At 39.5% G+C, this 18,399-nt stretch overlaps 1 protein-coding gene across 1 annotated transcript; it reads left to right on the top strand.

The window, feature by feature from the left end:
• Positions 1–1,132: 1,132 nt before the first annotated feature.
• Positions 1,133–8,538, top strand: nmbr (neuromedin B receptor). Its single transcript, XM_018742396.2, has 3 exons — positions 1,133–1,548; positions 6,074–6,419; positions 8,155–8,538. The coding sequence occupies exons 1-3, from the start codon at positions 1,133–1,135 to the stop codon at positions 8,536–8,538; spliced, it is 1,146 nt and encodes a 381-aa protein (XP_018597912.1).
• The last annotated feature ends 9,861 nt before the right edge of the window (positions 8,539–18,399 follow it).

The following is an 18,399-nucleotide window of genomic DNA, read 5'->3' as shown; positions in this document are numbered from 1 at the left end:
GGAAGAAATGTGCGCAATATTTTAACTGAAGGTTTTTTGGGAAAAGCTCATTAGCAGACTGAAGGCTTTAATATATATACATATATTATTTATTTATTCTTGAAGGTATGCCAAAGTTGCCGCATTGGAACGCGGAGCAGGATCCAATTTATGAGAAAATGAAGAGCACTCGTTTTGCATATTTAATGAGCGCTTGAGTTTTGCGATTGTACAGGTGCAGGTGCCAAACTGCTCCAGGAGATGATGAGCTCTAAGGAGAAAACGGACTGCGCGGCACGGACCGAGTACCGTCCCAGAAGAACACCGCTGAATAATTCATAATAAAAGCAGATTTTTTTTTTTTCCTTTTTTTTTACGTAGTTTGTAATTGATTTTACCCCGAGACACGTGTAGAAGCAGAGAGAGGAGGATTGCGGAAGCTCCCCCAGCAGAGCGCACGTCTCCATCCTCTTTAATATTCGCTCCTCTTCTTCTCTCACTTCTTTATCTCCCCTCCCCCCCTCCCGAGTCCTGGGCTCGGCGCTTTGTTGAATTTCCTTTCTACTCGCATCCCTCGCGACTCAGTGAACACCTCGTCCTGTAACTCTCCCAGGAATGAGGTGTCCCCTGAGATGAGGGAGCTGGAGGAGAGCTGGAGAGAGGAGGGACGCATGGAGAAGACATCAGGGGGAGCGCGGATAAGGGCTGCAGGTGAAGCTGGGCGCGCGATTGGGTCGAATGTTCAGTAAAAACTTTTTACAAAGTTATTTAAAGTGCGCCTTTAGTCTAGATGCTTCTAAAGACCACGTCCTTAACCTCTGCTAATACGCGTGGAGGTGTTTCGGCCGGAATAGGTAACAGGTAGGGGGTAACAGGTGGGTCCGTTTTGCATTTTGGGGGCAGGATTGTCACGTCCATCCTTCCCGAAAGTGGGCGGCTGGACCTGCGCTGCTGAGATGCTGAGGGTCGCGGAGCTTCGTTGAGGACGTTTCAGCACCTTCTCCGGAGGAGAGCGCCGCCGGGCGCTGGGAAAGCGTCCACCAGCATCATCGTCACCAAGGAGCAGCAAGGACCACAAGCAAGGACCACCACGCAGGACCCACCTTTATTCTCCTCCAGGACACCAGGCAGGCGCACAGCCGCAGCGGACAAAATGGCCATGGACGAGCTCCTCAAGAACTTGTCGCACCTTCCCGGCAATTTCTCCGCGCTCTTCAACTTCACCGAGGACGTTTTCACGGCGGAAGACAGGGAGACCATGGAGTTCATCATCCGCTGCGTGATACCCTCCGTGTACATCCTCATCATCACCGTGGGGCTGCTGGGCAACATCACCCTGGTGAAGATCTTCATCACCAACAGCGCCATGCGGAGCGTGCCCAACATCTTCATCTCGAGCCTCGCGGCCGGGGACCTCCTGCTCCTGGTCACGTGCGTTCCCATGGACGCCTTCAGGTACTTCTTCGAGGAGTGGATCTTCGGCACCCTGGCGTGCAAACTCATCCCAGTGATCCAGCTCACCTCCGTGGGGGTGTCAGTCTTCACCCTCACAGCCCTCAGTGCGGACAGGTAGGAGCGCGAGGGGCCAGCAATCAATGTCTCCTCACTTCCCATCGTGCTTCTGGGAGAACCTCCTAGAGAGCCTTTAGAAACGCTCCTTCGCATCACGACATTTTCCCGCCTTTTTTTTTTTACATTTATTCATTTAGCAGACGCTTTTCTCCAAAGCGACGTACATCTCGGAGAAAATACAATTTGTGCATTACATTAGGAGGAAGAAGCAAAGTTTACCGCGGACGTGATTCTTAAGTAAACTTTGTTTCTTCCCCCTTTATGCACCGATGTTCATCGCACGAGTAGGCGCACAAAACTCAGAATTAGAGATTCCTGATCACCAAGATCCTACATAGATATATATTTAAAGATGCACAAACGGTTTACTATTTACGGCACATTTTCCCCGTTTCTCCCACTGTTTTTACTGCTTCTAATTAAAAAAAGAAGCGTTATACCTCTTGTTGCACAAAACCCATAAAGCTGGCATTAACTGTGTCTCAGATATAAAGATATTACATAGAACCATAATTTATAATCTGACTTGTTTAGGGAAAGGTGTTTGTCTAAAACAAGGCGTGTACAGCTAAAGGGATGCATGTTCACGTCAACATGGTACAAAAATGCTCCAGTAAATAAATATTTAATGCGGTACAATAAATCCTTCAATAAATGATTTTTTAGTGATATTATACAATAACAGCAACAGTAAATAGTTTACGATGAAACAGTTGTTTAAAACACGATACAAAAATTGCTACAGTAAATAACTGTTTAAAATGACATGACAAAATATGTAATTCACTTTGTCATAGAATTACAGGAGTAAGTCGTGTACGCAGAGCGACAAAATCCGTTTCTAAGTGATCTCTCATCCTTGGTCAGCAGTGATTTACATATAAACGCCCAAAACAGCCAAGGTCTTGGAAACCCCTATAAATTATATTTACAGTATACCTGTACCACTAGCTGTTGGAATCATATTGAAGTTTGGAAATACAATTCATGTGGCAGAATTTCCATCACTCATCCATACATCAGTGGAACACACTCTCTCTGTCACTCACACACTGTGTGGGAACCTGAACAACATGTCTTCAGACTGAGGGAGGAAATACACACAGACACAGGGAGAACATGCAACCTCCACACAGACTGAGTGGGGAATCGAACCCGTGTTCGTTAGTATCACCCCCATCTTGTGAGACAGCAGTGCTACTTACTGCGTCGCTTTACCGCTCTTGTTTCTAATGATCTATTTCTGTTAAAATGATGTGTTGTGGATGAAAATTATGTACATTTTTAAATGAACTGTTGTGCTTATTACCAAAAGTGACCAGAACCTCAAGTTTTCTAATTTGAAAAAATAGTTCATTAACTAGACTTCTACTTTTTACAAGACTAAAGTCATTTTAATAATTAGCATGATACATTTTACATGGCAGTTACTTCTGAACTGCCTTGTGCAGTATCCACAGTCAGCCTGCTTATGAAAACCACTGAAGGAGTCACTCAGTCAGAAAGAGCTTTACAGATTTAGGAAGTTCAAGGTCTTCTCGATGTTGGTCTTTCCATTACTGTTTTACTTGGACCAGGTAAAGTCACTTCTGATGGTAATACTGCTGGTACAGAGTTGAAACCTGCAGAGTCCATGGCCCTGATGAGAACTGCGTACCCCTGGTCCAGGTAATCAGTTTCCACTTTGCACGGAAAGAAAAAGAACAGAAGAAGCCAGTCATGATAACATATCGTAAGCAGACTTCCGGCAGTGGAAAAGGAACTTGCTGCAGTAACTGTCAGCACAAAGTTGTTCTGGTCTCGTTGCTTGCTGTGCTTTGGAGGAGATGTTCGGAGGAGGCAGAACAAAAATGCTATGGTGACAGCGATAGTATCCGAGGAATACTGGGCTGCGAGAGCTTCCCAAACCATTCATCATCACTTCAAACGGTCGGGCAAAACGGCTCCGGGTGATCGTGATCGAGTGCCGTGAACAAATTATCTCTCCTAGAGAAAGTCACATCAGAAGCTCAGTAAGACTGTCGGTACAAGTGTTTTTTTTTTTTGTGAGTTTTTTCATACTTTCAAAAGGTTCCATCGGCTATGTTCAGGTCTACAGTGACAATATAACTCCCTCTTTTCAGGAACCTGGAAGCTTTACTATAAGTTCCTGGGTTACATTACTTGGAATTCATCGAAAAAATGGTTTTAGAGAGAATTCCAGAAAATCGCTGAATAATCTAATGTTTTGTATCCATAAAGGAATCACAATGATTCAGTAATAATCCCTGGATATCAGCAAGGTTTTGACCAAACAAATGTCAGTCCAATTCCAAGTTATTTGTTTCTCCCCAATGTCTGCATGGCCCCTAAAGACTTTGTCTTTTTTAATTCCTTCACCTGGAGGAGAAGTGGGAGAGGCATGGGAATCGAGTAAATCACAATGCCATTTTCGTTATTTCTCCACTGGCCCATCTGAGCTCGTAATTGTGTTCTGAGAGAGTCTGGAAATAAGCAATTTGTATTCTGACCCTTGCGACTGTCCTGAACATTTAATCTTATTAGTGCTCACTTGGTCAGTGCTCTCGGGTACGAAATGTAATCGAGCGAATCCGCACGTTATGATGAATGCGTATGCTGTTTGCCCTTGTTTACCAGAATTGGGATCGGATCAGATCCTGGCCCTTTGTGACTTCTGCTGCGTGAGCGATGACTCAGTGACGAGTTACAAAGCAAAGGTCAATATGATTTTTTAATTTCCGTTAAAGATTGCCACCCAATTTACAATATGCCAAAAAACTGGCATTAATGAAAGACTTTTAATTCCCATTAAATAACGGTTCTTTATGACAGGTAGGTAAAACGTTCATGTTTCCAGAATACTTCCTCCTTTTTTCTACAAATCTGCACTCATATTTTTTGTTAAGAGCCCCTGATTTTTACCCGAGCCCACAAAGGGAATTTAGCCCAGCCTCATTTTAAATCCTGCTTAAATTGCTCGGGGTTTGTCTGCACAGCCCTGAAATCATTATGGTGATCAGATATGTGGAAGCAGGAGTAGGAGCAGGAGCCCCCTCAGCCTCCTGGGTCTTCACTCCACAGCATCACAAGTTTGAAGAGTTCAGGCAGATTGAACCACAGCATGGGCTCAAGCACGCCGTCAGCGAGATTACATAGTTGCTTCACCTGACGTGGAGCCCTTAGCAGGCTTTTTGCACGTCAATGAGTGGGGAGATCCGAAGATCAGCGGTCACCTCTACTGCCCAGCGAGGCTACATGACTTCCTGCTTGATGTGCCTTGTCCTCAAGGCACCTCTGAATGACTCAGCAAACCCCAACATCAGTAAACTAGAACATCCCAAACAGAAACAGCAACTGAAAAGCCAGTATTACTGAGACTGTACAAGTTTAACGAGAAACATTTTTTAAAAAATTCCAGATTCAAACAGGACGAATTTTAAGCAGAAACCAATCATTTTATTTTCACATTTATCTATCTCTTGTCACACATGCATAGTACAGCACCGTGTGTTTTTTTACATTTATTTAGCAGATGCTTTTCTCCAAAGCAACTTCCAATGAACTGTATGTAGTGTTACCATATTTTGATGGGATTGATGAATAATAATCAAGCAGCTCTTCAACCTAAAAAAATATTTTGTATGATTTGAAATCTCCTTCTGATTCATTTGTGATCGTAAATCAAGTCATTTTAGCACCTAAGTCATAATCAATAAAACCATTGCAATCAAGAAGTCGCATAATTTACTTGTTTAGGTCTTTAAAGAATTCCATATACAGTAGATGTAATAAACACAAAATACTTTGTCTTTTTGTTTTAATATTTTTAGTAACTTTAACCACCAGAAAATTAAGAGTAATTTGAAATGAATGAAAGTAAAAATACGTTGTGTAGATTCATGCCATTAACATGAGCAACATTCGTAACGTAATTTAACGCCACACTTGACCCTACATGTAAACACTGTGAATGTGAGTTGAATCAAGGTTGTGCAACTCTCCTAATCTTTTGAGTGCGCTTTACTGCTGCTTTTTGGCTAAGTATGCAGCTCGTCTTGCTCCAGTACAAGCAGAGGTTTTGGAAAATGCTTAAGCAAGGAAAATGCAAGTAAAATTATATAAATAAATAGGAGAATCTTCAGAAAATTGTAACCTGATTGTTCGCTAAGGAGCCAGTGTACTAGTAATGATTATTTTTTAAAATAGTCAATACTCAGTAACTTACACCTATATTTTCAAACCAAACAATCACTAGAACTCCTGTAGCTTCTAGGTGAACTTGAGACTGAGCAGGACTGCTGAAATGTGATTTGGAATTCTCTGTGAAACTGGTGGAGGGTCTGCTACAAAAACCCCATAAGAACCTTTGTTCTTCTTGAGTGATGCATCGATCCAGTTCTTGCTTAGCATGTCAACTTCTGTCTTGGTGCCGATGATTCATCTGAACCTGGTCCGCGTATGGCTTGTTACACTAGGAAGAAACAATAAAGAAGAGGTTCATTTGCCTTTTGTTGTTTCTTAGGTACAAAGCTATCGTGAACCCCATGGACATCCAGACCTCCAGCGCTGTCTTCTGGACCTGTCTGAAAGCTGTGTCCATATGGTTTATCTCCGTGCTGCTGGCCATCCCAGAGGCCATCTTCTCACAAGTAGTCCACATCCAGGACAAGAATGTCACGTTCACAGCCTGCGTGCCCTATCCCCTCTCCAATGAGATGCATCCGAAGATCCACTCCGTCATGATATTCCTTGTTTATTTCCTCATACCCCTGGGGGTCATATCCATATACTACTACCACATTGCCAGGACGCTCATCAAGAGTGCTCATGACATGCCGGGCGAAGTCAGCGAACACACCAAAAGACAGGTGAGATCCCAGCTCGCACTTCTCACTGAGAGTAAATGCGTATCCCATAGAGTCCTTGCCATATAATACACCACTTTCTTTAATGCATGTATTGAGTATTGACTGACAAACATCACTCTGATGACTTCATTTCTCAAAGGTGTCAGTCCAGTATTGTAGGTGTGATCAACCACGGAGAGACTAAAAAATATTCAGGTTCACACAAAATTGCTTTTCATGGATTTTCAGAAGTGATTTTCATTATATTTACTTTGTCTCTCTGGCAGATGTGCCCCCCCTTCACGGGTAAAAAAAATCTGGGCCTCAGCAAGTCTAGTTTCAGAGCACAGGGTGCCAAGCAGACCACTGTGGACCACACTATATTATGAATGTCGTGGCCAGAACAAGCAATATGCTAAATAAGTTATAGATGCTCACAGTCTGCTACAGTGTGCTCCATTCATCACTGCACTGAAAATTAATTTATTGTCTATCTTCCCAAATTGGTTTTAATCTGAATCGGGCGATTAATTACATTTTTCTTGCTTACCATGTCAATAGATAAACTCTCTGATGATTACCTCTACATTCAACATTGACCTTGGACATAAAATCCAGTGGATTTTTGAGCAGCGTGGCAAAGATAGGAATTCTACTACAGCCTTGGAGCCATCATCTTACAGTTAATTTTTGAATGTTAAACCTTCAGATTTTTATATCTCTCATCTTAGGAAGCCTACCACACAACATTTATTAATATAAATTTCACGATTTATTAAAGGGAAATGCAGCCAATTTCAATGTGTCATGGAAACAAATGGAATAAAAAGGCTTCTGTTTCCTTACACTTTTTAACTTGACACACAGGAGAGACAGCAAAAGTGGTTAAATTTTGATTCATTTAATCAGAACAAATTAGAATTTACTGGCACAGTGTTCTGTTTCTCTCTAATATAAATATTGGATATCTTACTGAATTATGTTATACCTAATGATACAGTACATGTCATAAATACCTTGCAATATTTGACACTGTGTAGATACAGTGAATCAGCAAAAAACCAGCAAATTTACTTGTATTATATGTAATGGCATACACTGCGTTGTAACTTTTCTGTGAGAAGAAAAACGTTTATGCAATATTTTAGATCTAATTTCCATAACCTCCAGTTCTTCAGTTGCTGGAAGTGACTGATTATCTGAAATAAGAAAACCAAATAAAATGAGAGAACGGTTCAGATAAGGCTTATACAATATTAGGCCATATGAAAACATGTTATTAAACGTCTTCTTATGAATGTTAAACCAAATAAGACTTTCTTGAAATAAAGAACTTTGTTGAAGCTGCACATCGACATCCCTACATTACACAATGTCCCTCTTGCATTACAATGGTCAGATACAAAGCTGGGTCTGAATTAGTTGAGCACCAGGACTCCTCATTTTATACTACACTGGAAAGATTGTCTCAGTGTGGGGGTAGCCTGAGCACTCCGGTTTGAATGGGAAGCTTGGACAGTCTGTAATGAGCTTACATTTGCTGTTTTGGACCTAATGAACCCGCATATGTTGATTGCCCTTTAGATTATGGCTCCTGTAGGATTTTTGACAACAGGGTCATCCATGGTCATATCTTAGCACTGGGGTTCTCATGAAAGTAGCTTATAAGCACTTTATGTTGTGGGTGACACAAAAAACAGTAGAACATTGGTATCAGTTTCATGAGCTGATATTTTTTTTTCTTTTCCCCTTCAAGATGGAGACCAGGAAGCGCCTGGCAAAAATCGTGCTGGTATTCGTGGGCCTCTTCGCACTCTGCTGGTTCCCCAACCATGTACTCTACCTGTACCGCTCCTTCAACTACCGACACATTGACTCATCACTGCCCCACCTTGTGGTCACGCTGGTGGCACGTGTTCTCAGCTTCTCCGGCTCCTGCGTGAACCCGTTTGCACTGTACTTGTTGAGCGAAAGCTTCCGGCGACACTTCAACAGCCACCTTTGCTGCCGTGGGAGGCCCCAGCGGGAGCGCAGCACAAGTTACCTACAGAGCACTTCTGCTGTTCGAATGACCTCTATCAAGAAGAATACACCAACCACTGCCAATGGCCATGGTGGGAAACAGGAAGTCTATCTGTAGAGTAACTTCACATCCATGTGACCTCCTTGAAGAATACCCTAACCACTGTCAAGAGTCAAGGGTAATAAACAAGAAGTACCTTATAAACCTCTCTCGCATCTTCATTACCTCCAATGCCCCAACCACTGGTAATGGCTATGGCAGTCAGCAGGACGTCTACTTGTAGAGCATGTCTACATCAACATGACCTTCAGCATGACCAGCAGCCATGACCAGAAGCAGGAAGTAATGGATTGCTTACAGCAAAGGCGCCAATTCTCATATCAACAGTGGAGCAGGGGACCCCTTTATTAAAGTACAGCCGTGGGGCTATATGTCTCCCTCTCCTACCACTTTTCTACACTCACGTGTGTAAGTGTGCGGCTGCTCCGTTCATTGTTCTTCACCATCAACAGTGGAAAAAAGTCAGTAACATCAGGACATACCATTTTCATGCCTTAGAAGAACACCGCATAGAGTATGCAGTAAAACTGGAGGTATTTAATGAACTCTGAGTGGAGTTGGCAGAGACTATATTGACTCTGCAAGTGTGGATTTAACACTGCTGACTTTTCTGGATACTGAGACTGAACCGATGTCCCAGAAAGGACCATGACGTGTGTAAGATAAGCTCACAGAGGCACCAGCATTGAATCTCAGCAGTATGTTTATATGCAAATGCCTGGAGATACTGGCTGAGAAATGTTTTTTCAGCCAGAGATAAAATATTCTGTAAACAGCTTTAAGTAACACCGTCCCGCACAGTGGTACTTTGTCACTGCCGTTTATACAACCTTGGAAGGTATAAGTGATTTATGGAATTTTCACCATTTCTCTGTACAAACCAGTACAAACACCTTTAAAATCAGCATCTTTAAAAGTATTTAAAGAAAGGACTGTAGACACAATGCATTGTGCACATGTGTATATATTTGGTTCCTGTTACTTTTAAAAATGAAATTGTTGTCTTATAATTCCTGCCTTGATAAAATTGCTTGTGTTAAGGAAAGATGGTTGAAAACAATTTCTTGCTGTAACATGTCAGAAAATATTTATAATGCAGCTGTATGCATGTACAAATGTTCTTTTGGGATATTTTGCTGCTTTTTCATGCTAGAGCACAATATACATTTTCCTTTTAAATCCTAAAGTTTTAATTAATGCTACAGTGTGTACTTTTCATGCATTATGATAAATGTTACCATACTTATTTTCAGAGTTCTTAAACTTCACTTTCACAAAGGTGTGAAGTGTGATAACACTGCATAAATGTATGAGTTAGTAAGTAAGTAAGATATGTTTTAGGTCTGGTTTAAAACACCAGACAGCTGGATGGAAGGATGAATTAAACGATCCTCAAAAATTATGCAGAGTAGTTTTGCATGCAAATAATAAATGTCTTGCTTACACGTACCCTCTACTTCTGTTATACAGATGAAGATCCAAGCTGGCTTGCTCTTATTGATTTGCAAAGACAATCAGATTTGCCATCATGACAGTCCTCAGCATATCCACAGTCCTCTGCTTTTGTGTAGCATGTTCCTTGATCGAGATTTTCTTTTCTCATTCTCATGCATCTGCAAATCAAAATACATCAAGCAGCAACGCAGTAGCAACGTGAGAGGAGAACCATTAGAAATCAATCTTCATAAATGCTTTCCATTTTCATTTTTGTTCTCGTGTGTGTTATTGAGAGGAACAAGTGATATTTCATCAAGTTTGGGAAATGTAACTCTCCATTTTCCACCAACTGTAACCAAGGTCAATGTGATGACATATCATTACTCGACATAAATAATGAGATGTCACTGAATTTCTACCATTATTAAAGGAAGTCATTTATTTTCTTCACAAATTTATGACCTTGTATCATTTTAGCATGACTCAGATGAGGGGAAAAATGAGGATATATTTTCATGACAGTGTTCACAGTGGCTTGGTGCCAATCTGTCTGGTATCACAAACACTGAGGAGGAGACTTTAATTAATCATAGACTTCTTACTGAATAGAAAATATTGGCAGCATTTTGAAAATGTTCTGATGCATACTGTGTTGTCTAAGTTCATAACATAATATTTCTTCAAAGTTGGCAAGCCGTGATTAAAAGCTGTATTGCCTGGACTGTGCTCAGAACCATCGCTGACACTTGCTGAATATTTTCTTGTGTTGAATCATTCATGTTTGTCAACTGACAGTTTAATACAAGGCTTTCTGTCTGCTTTTTTTTCAGAGTTCAGAGAAATATGCATGATTTGATATTAAAATAAAATATTAAAATATTCTTCAATACTTATGCATTTATACATCTTTACATTCATATGAACATCCTTATATGTTGAATTAAATGCTTCTGTGTTTTTCTTGCAAGTGCCTGTTGTCTGTGAAATCATAAACTTGTTGTGCCATGTGACAAACTATCACTATGATTCGTAGACTTTATAAAAAATACAAAAAAAAATGGTTTTGAAACTGTAACATATAAACTCATAACTTGCATTAATAAAATATTTTTGTCCATTACAAAATTTGTTTTTAAATGTCTTATTATTTAAAAGGAAAGGTTTATTAAACATGATTTTAAAGGAGTGTATTCCTTCAACTGAATATATTCCAATAATTCTAATACAGGACACTGAAATGTAGCTGGTGTTCCTTGATTCAAAAACCACTGGAAATCAGTAAATATATTAATAAAAATGTTTGATCTTGCCGTAAAGATTCTTGGTTCTTATACAATTCTTCCTTGCAGGAAAACGTTTAACTTCTGCTCAGTTTTGATTATTGCTAAAAACAAACTTTTCAATGTGCTTAATTTGTTAATCTATTTTTGTTTTAAAGGGTGAAAAATCATTTAGGTGCAGATGGTCTCTACTCTACCATGCAAATATACAGACCATAAAGTGCTGCATATGCTGAAACAGTGGAATGCACAGCTGGGTTTTTTTTTTTCTGCAACAAAAAATGAAAAATTTAATATAATTGAAAAGCAGGCAGACCTTTTCACTTTTCATCTTTTTACTGTGCAGCAACAAAGGCTTATTCTCGTTGCTGTGGAAAACAGACACAGTTCTGCATGTACCATGACATTATTTTAATCAAAACATTTTTTTTTCATTTACATAACATTTTCAGTAAGAAAAACAACTGTTTTTGTTTCATTTGTTCATTTCTCTTTGATTTTGAAAATGAGGGCTATAACATTTGGGAGATCTTGCTTTTCATCCCTTTATTGTTTTCTTTAAAAGGGGATGATGTTACTTTAACTGGGCCACGCGCATGACCGGTCAGGACTGAAGTTAACATCCGATCATCTTTGAGCTGCCTCACCGTAGTTGTGGTGTATTTGTTGTCTGATGTATTTGTTGCCAGGTGGGGCTGTTTTGCAACTGTGCTTAAACTTCCCTCTGGCATTGTCCTTTGCATCGTTTTTAATGTTTGGATCTGGTTCCGTGTTTTCGTTATGATCCTAACTTCTGTAACAGCAGATTTTTGTCAGTAAAATTTTCTTAAAAATGAATAAATAAATGTGCTTAAACATCCTCAAAAGCAAATTGTTTGTACTGAATTTAAAACAAAAGTCCATTGGGCACTTGGTTGCATGCAATTTACTCTAGGCCTTTAGCTTTATTATTATTTAATAATATTTAATAATGGTGGAAATACAGTGCTATATTTTATATTTGGTTATCTGTTGAAATTTTGACCATGTTGCAGAAAGTTGCGATCGCATGATTAGCACATGTAAATATGAGCGGATAAATCACACTGCACTGCACGAGCTGAGTTAGGAACAGGAAACGAATTTTGGCACCAAAAGTTGGTTTTGGCGGGATTCAATCTGGCTCCTGCATTGTCACACAAGCATCGCGAAAGTTCATCTAGTGTGCCATAACAGCAAAGAATCATCATTTTCCACTTTTTTGAGGCCACAGTCAGTGAACTTTTGGTAGTTTCTGCTGCTTTGGTTTCGAAACTCTCTGAATTGACATTTTCTTTATTTTTGTGTTTCTTGATGTTGCTGTATGATGTTAGTTAAAAGTAATGTTTGCTTTCTTAAATTCATTGACGGATGTTCTCAAAAAGTAGTAGCTATAGTTCTCTTGATAATAAACTGATCATACATACATACATACAGGGGGTGTGGTGGCGCAGTGGGTTGGACCACAGTCCTGCTCTCCGGTGGGTCTGAGGTTCGAGTCCCGCTTGGGGCGCCTTGTGATGGACTGGCGTCCCGTCCTGGGTGTGTCCCCTCCAGCCTTACGCCCTGTGTTGCCGGGTAGGCTCTGGTTCCCCGTGACCCTGTATGGGACAAGCTGTTCTGAAAATGTGTGTGTACATGTATCCATATATGAGTCTTTGGTAGTGGGGTTACAAGTTGTTCCTCATGAAAACAAAAAAAAATTGAAAAAAAAAGGTAACTTGCTATTTGGTGATACCTTTCTGCATTTTCAAGTTGTTCATAATTTCCAGAATTACAATATTTAATTTATTTTAGCAGGATGAACATTGAGCATATTTAAAAAACTGCAATAAAACAAAACCAGGATTCTGGTTCTAGCTGCAACAATTGTAAGATCCAGTCAGATTGATTTTGAATTGTCTGCACTTAAAAAGCATTGGAATTGACACATTTCATTACAGCACTTTTCCTTCATTAGAGCTGTTGGAAGAATCAGATGCCTGCATTTGATGAGTAGTTACACGTTCATCCATCAGTCCATTTTTAATAAACTTTTATCCATTGAGGGCTCAGCTGGCGAAAAGCAATGAACAATAAAGGCAATTGAAACAGGGTTTTGAAAGGACCGACAGCATGAAAGCATGTGTGGGTAATTGTTTATTTTGTGGTCTTATTAAAATGTATTTTTGAAAAAGATGTATGAAATTGGCGCGGCGGGTTTAGCCTGTGCCTGCTCTCTGGTGGGTCTGGGGTTTGAGTCCCGCTTGGGGTGCCTTGTGATGGACTGGTGTCCCGTCCTGGGTGTGTCCCCTCCAGCCTTGCACCCTGTGTTGCCGGGTTGGGCTACGGTTTGCTGTGGCCCCACTTGGGACAAGCGGTTTCAGACAACGTGTGTGTATATGAAAATCTTTGTATGTATTTTGAGGTACAATCTATACATAATCAGTCTTAATATACATACATCTGAATTAGCCTAATAAGCACTTCTTCGGGCAGTGAAATCTGCTAATTTGCAAGCACATATTACCTTTTTCTTTTATATATATATGATCCACCTGTATGTTTTTAGTTCAGGAAGTATCTAATTATTCCAGGTTAATTTAAATTCAGTTTTTATTTAATTTTTTTTACTCAAGTGCTGCTGTCTCACAGCATATGAGTGGTGTGAGAGGGTGTGGGTTCGATCCCTGCTTATTCTGTGTGGAGTGTGCATGTTCGCCCCGTGTCTGTGTGGGTTTCCTCCCTGTGCTCTGGTTTCCTCCGACAGTCCAAAGACATGCTTTTCAGGTTCTGCCACAGTGTGTGAGTGACAGAGAGAGTGTGTTCCACTGATGTATGGATGAGTGACCCATTGTAAGTAGTGTATCTAGCAGTGTAAGTCACCACGGTGAATAAGGTGTGTGGGCTGACAACACTACATACAATTTACTGGAAGTCACTTTGGAGAAAGGGGTTTGCTAAATGAAATAATGTAATTTTTGTCTATCTGAATACAAATGAACAGCTTTTGCTTCTGGGACACTTGCAAAGGTAACATGAAACAGAATATAGATATGTTGTAATATACTGTATATATATATACAATAAGTACACACACATACACACACACACACACACACACACACACACACACATTTTCAGAACTGCTTGTCCCATACAGGGTTGCGGGGAACCGGAACCTACCCAGTAACACAGGGCGTAAGGCCAGAGGGGGAGGGGACACACCCAGGACAGGACGCCAGTCCGCCGCAAGGCACCCCAAGCGGGACTCGAACCTTAGACCCACTGGAGAGCAGGACCTGGTCCAACCCACTGCGCCACTGCGCCCCTTTGTAATAAGTACATATATATATATAAAATAAAGAAATAAAGACAGTACTTCAAAACATGCCTCAGGGATATAACAGCAAATTCTAGTTCCAAACAACACTTTAATTAATTACTAAACTTTCATCTTCTCTGTTTACCACTGAGAAGGCTCTCTTCAGATGACATTGATTCATATTGAAAATTACATTCACACCCTGTATAAACTTGTCTTTTGAAGGGCTTGACCTCTCTTTGAATTTCATCATGCAAATGCTCAATACAAATAGCATTTTGGTTCAGTGGAAAGGTGCTTCGTGTTTTTTTGGCGGCAAGAAAATTACAGACAAACTCATGCTCAAAGTCACCGCAAGTTTTCGTGGCACAACCCCAACTCAAGCAGGGAACCAATTTGGCAATTGCAACTCCTGGTGTCATTAGCAGATTATTTCAGCATCTAATCCTATGAGCAGAAGCTCCTAATTCATCCAGATGGCCCCGGGTGTCAATAGAACTCTTAAAACAATGAGGAAAGGCATTTATAAATACATACATTAAATTTACTTGGGTATTCTCACTTATTACTTGTTCGGCTACTATTGTTAAGTTCTATTTAACGTCAGCGTTATTTGACGGTGTAATATATTAAGTAATTTCCTCAGGAAAGTGAATTCAGTATTCTCAATTAGTTTCGTAACTTTAGCGTCGTTTAAACTGAATTTGTTTGGTAACATTTCTCTGATATTACGATTTTCCATTTAAGTTTAGTTTCCATAAGTGTAATGGTACTGAGGGTTTGCTAGGCCTTCACACCCACTTCCTAGAGCACTGTTACTATGTATCACCCAAAATCAGACACCATATAATCTTCTGATGGTCTCATGCACCATTTTTCATTACCCTTTGACCAGTTCCTAGATTGAATTGCAAAGGAGTGTTTCCATAAGTTAGAGCAGAGCTGTCACATGTAATTAAACTAATTTCAGAGGCAGAAATGAAACTCTACAGTTATTTAATTGTAATGTAGCATGTAATGGGTGGTCATTTTCGTTAATTAACTTGCAAATACAATAGAATCACTACTTGTCTGTATTTCTATGATATTCGAAGAATGTTGTTATGGGCTATTCTGTATCCCATTAGTTAGGATGATACAGCGATACAGATTCTTTTATTTTGTGAATGCTATTCTCCAAAGTGACTTAAACAGTGTTGTTTGTTTACTTAGCTACTTGAAATGATGTACAGATACTCCTCAACTAACGATGGGGTTACGTTCCGATAGACCCATCATAAGTCGAAAAATCGTAAGTCGAAAAAGAATACAGTGCTGCTGTACACTGAACATCATAGCTTAGATTAGCCTACCTTAAACATGCTCAGAACACTTACTGTAGATTACAGCTAGGCAAATTTAAGCAGGAGACACACATGGGCGTTTAGTGGACATGATGAAATGCAAAAACACAAAATAAATAAAAACGCTTTCAACACAGTAGTGGTTGAAAGCGTGGTTGAGTGGATGCTGCAGCTCACTGCCATCGCCCAGCATTGGGAGAGAGTATTGTACCACGTATAGCAAACGCGGGAACAGATCGAAATTCAAAATTCGAAGTACGGATTCCACCAAATACGTTTCACTATCGTACCATCGTACGTATGAAAAATCGCAAATCAACCATCATAAGTGGAGGAGCATCTGTATATGAAACTGAAATAGCTGGGTAGTTTTTATTATTTAATTTTAGGGTTGGTACTTTGCTCAAAGGTACTATAGCTGAAGTGGCAATATGTACCCAGGTGGTTTGACTGCAAGGTAGGCGACAGCTCTAGCTACTGTGCCACCTGTCAATCTCTTTAAGCTGCTTATGATGCAAGTTGCATTTTTAAGGGGCAAAACAAGAAGTCCTCAATTTACAAACACATTTAGGAATGGGAAGTCTATTTGTAAATCCGACCACGATGCCACAATCAATAAAAGCTTAATAATATAAATGTCTCTCAATTTATTGCAGTGATGGATTATGGAACAACCTCAGATAAAGCTGTAAAGATTTAAAATGGTCTTAAGACTTTATTCTGTTTTCTTGAACCACTCATGCAGAGATGCTGTTTTAAGAGCTTGTTCTCCAAATGGGTTTGAACGAGGTAACTTTGCATATGTGAAGCTAATCTAAGCATGACATTTATTATCTTTTATTGACTTGAAACAACATATGCAGCATTTCCTCTGTGTCTTACTACTCAGTTTGCGTTATTATCTACAGTCAATAAAGGGATAAGAATAGACATACCTTAATTCATTCACTGGGTAGCTTGTGCAAATATTAGATATTGCTGTAAAAGAAAATATACTTTGACATAACATTTTAATTAACTTTGAGCTGCGTTACAGTTAAACATAAAATGATAAAATAACAATTTGTTCTTCCAGAGTTGCTATTTAATACTGTATGTTCAAGTACTTATGCCATGAACATGTGCAGTGTTTGTCACTCAGTATTCATCAGATAGTCAGGAACACCAGAAGCAAACTGTGATACCTGAATTAATTCAGTATCACGTCTACTCTTTTTGGGTGTGTTTTACTGCTAACTAATAACTAGTCAGTAGTTGTTGGTGGTGTTTGTTCTGCACCAAAGTTTTAGAGACAAGAGAAAATAATAATTTTAAAGATAAATAATAGAAAAATGTTCATATCTTCAAAAATGTATAACTGGTTTGTAACATGAGAACAGTGTAATTAAGTTGGAAATTTCCCCGTGTAATTTTATATAGTTCTTAATGGTATTTCACATGTTAAAATGCAGGTGGAAATTAGCTTATTTAATAATGACAATGCATATATAAACCGTGCAATAAAAACTGGGCTTTAAATCTGTGCTGGTTCTCTGACAATATTTACAGCTACCTATTTGCACTTATTTAGGTCAGTTACCTACAATCATTAAGAGGCTCTTTAAGCTTCACCTGAAGGGTTTATCTTGAGCAAACAGAGGTATGCCATTCTCATCTTTGAAAACAGAAGCAATAAAAAGACTGCGGCTCTACCTGAAGACATTAGAGACAAGGGTGCATGTTTTCTTTAAAGGCTCCACCCCTGCTCTTGATCACACACTAACCCCCACCTCGGGCTTACAAGCCTATATTGATCAGCCAATGGCCTTCTGATCTGAAATGTCAGGAGGTGTCTCTCTCAAGAGTGCACACTGTCGCATCATCTCATGGGAACATAGGAGCAGAAGAATGTCTTAAGCATGAAGCATTTTGCCACGTAATTAGCTGCTTCCATTTCCAGAATGTCAATTATCTAATATAGAAAATAAAGAAAATATTTTTGCATCTGAAAATACATAAACAAAACAATACATATTTTCTTTGCATATAAACATGTTCTTTATATTGGATATTAATTTATCATCTTTTGAATTCTTTCGTCACAGTTTTATATGCATGCAAAATATTGTTGGTAAAAATAATTATGTTTTTAGCTATTTTAATTCAGGTAATTTCAAATGAAAAGTCTGAGCACTATAGTAATTAGAGTGATTTACCTTGCACAGTTGGATAACTCTTATTGTATCAGCTGAGGTTAAATACACACATTCCTCACTTGACCGGGTTGTCCATTTGTGAAATAGCTGTTTTAGGAAATGTTCCATTGTGTGGAGTTCAAATTACATTATTTCTTATGGGAAACATAGCATATTTTCATTCATTATGAATAACTGCTATTGTCTGGAATGTCACTTGAAAAAGCAACTGCAAAGCTTTTCTCCAAATGTTTGTACAGGCAACTTCCTTTCTTTAACTAATCTGCATTTTTTTAATGTACTTTTCATGATTGTTTCTCTGACTGGACTGTTTTGTACCAGTGTGCAAGTAAGCTAAAACC

The sequence above is a fragment of the Scleropages formosus genome, chromosome 1 (genome assembly GCF_900964775.1).
Source record: "Scleropages formosus chromosome 1, fSclFor1.1, whole genome shotgun sequence".
Taxonomy (NCBI): domain Eukaryota; kingdom Metazoa; phylum Chordata; class Actinopteri; order Osteoglossiformes; family Osteoglossidae; genus Scleropages; species Scleropages formosus.
The sequence above is the reverse complement of the archived record's forward strand: the minus strand, read 5'-3'. Positions and strand labels throughout refer to the sequence as shown.

Coding starts and splice junctions, on each gene's coding strand:
- nmbr (XM_018742396.2), top strand. CDS start 1,133: ATGGCCATGGACGAGCTCCTCAAGAACTTGTCGCACCTTCCCGGCAAT. Junction 1,549..6,073: donor ACAGCCCTCAGTGCGGACAG/GTAGGAGCGCGA, acceptor GTTGTTTCTTAG/GTACAAAGCTATCGTGAACC. Junction 6,420..8,154: donor GCGAACACACCAAAAGACAG/GTGAGATCCCAG, acceptor TTCCCCTTCAAG/ATGGAGACCAGGAAGCGCCT.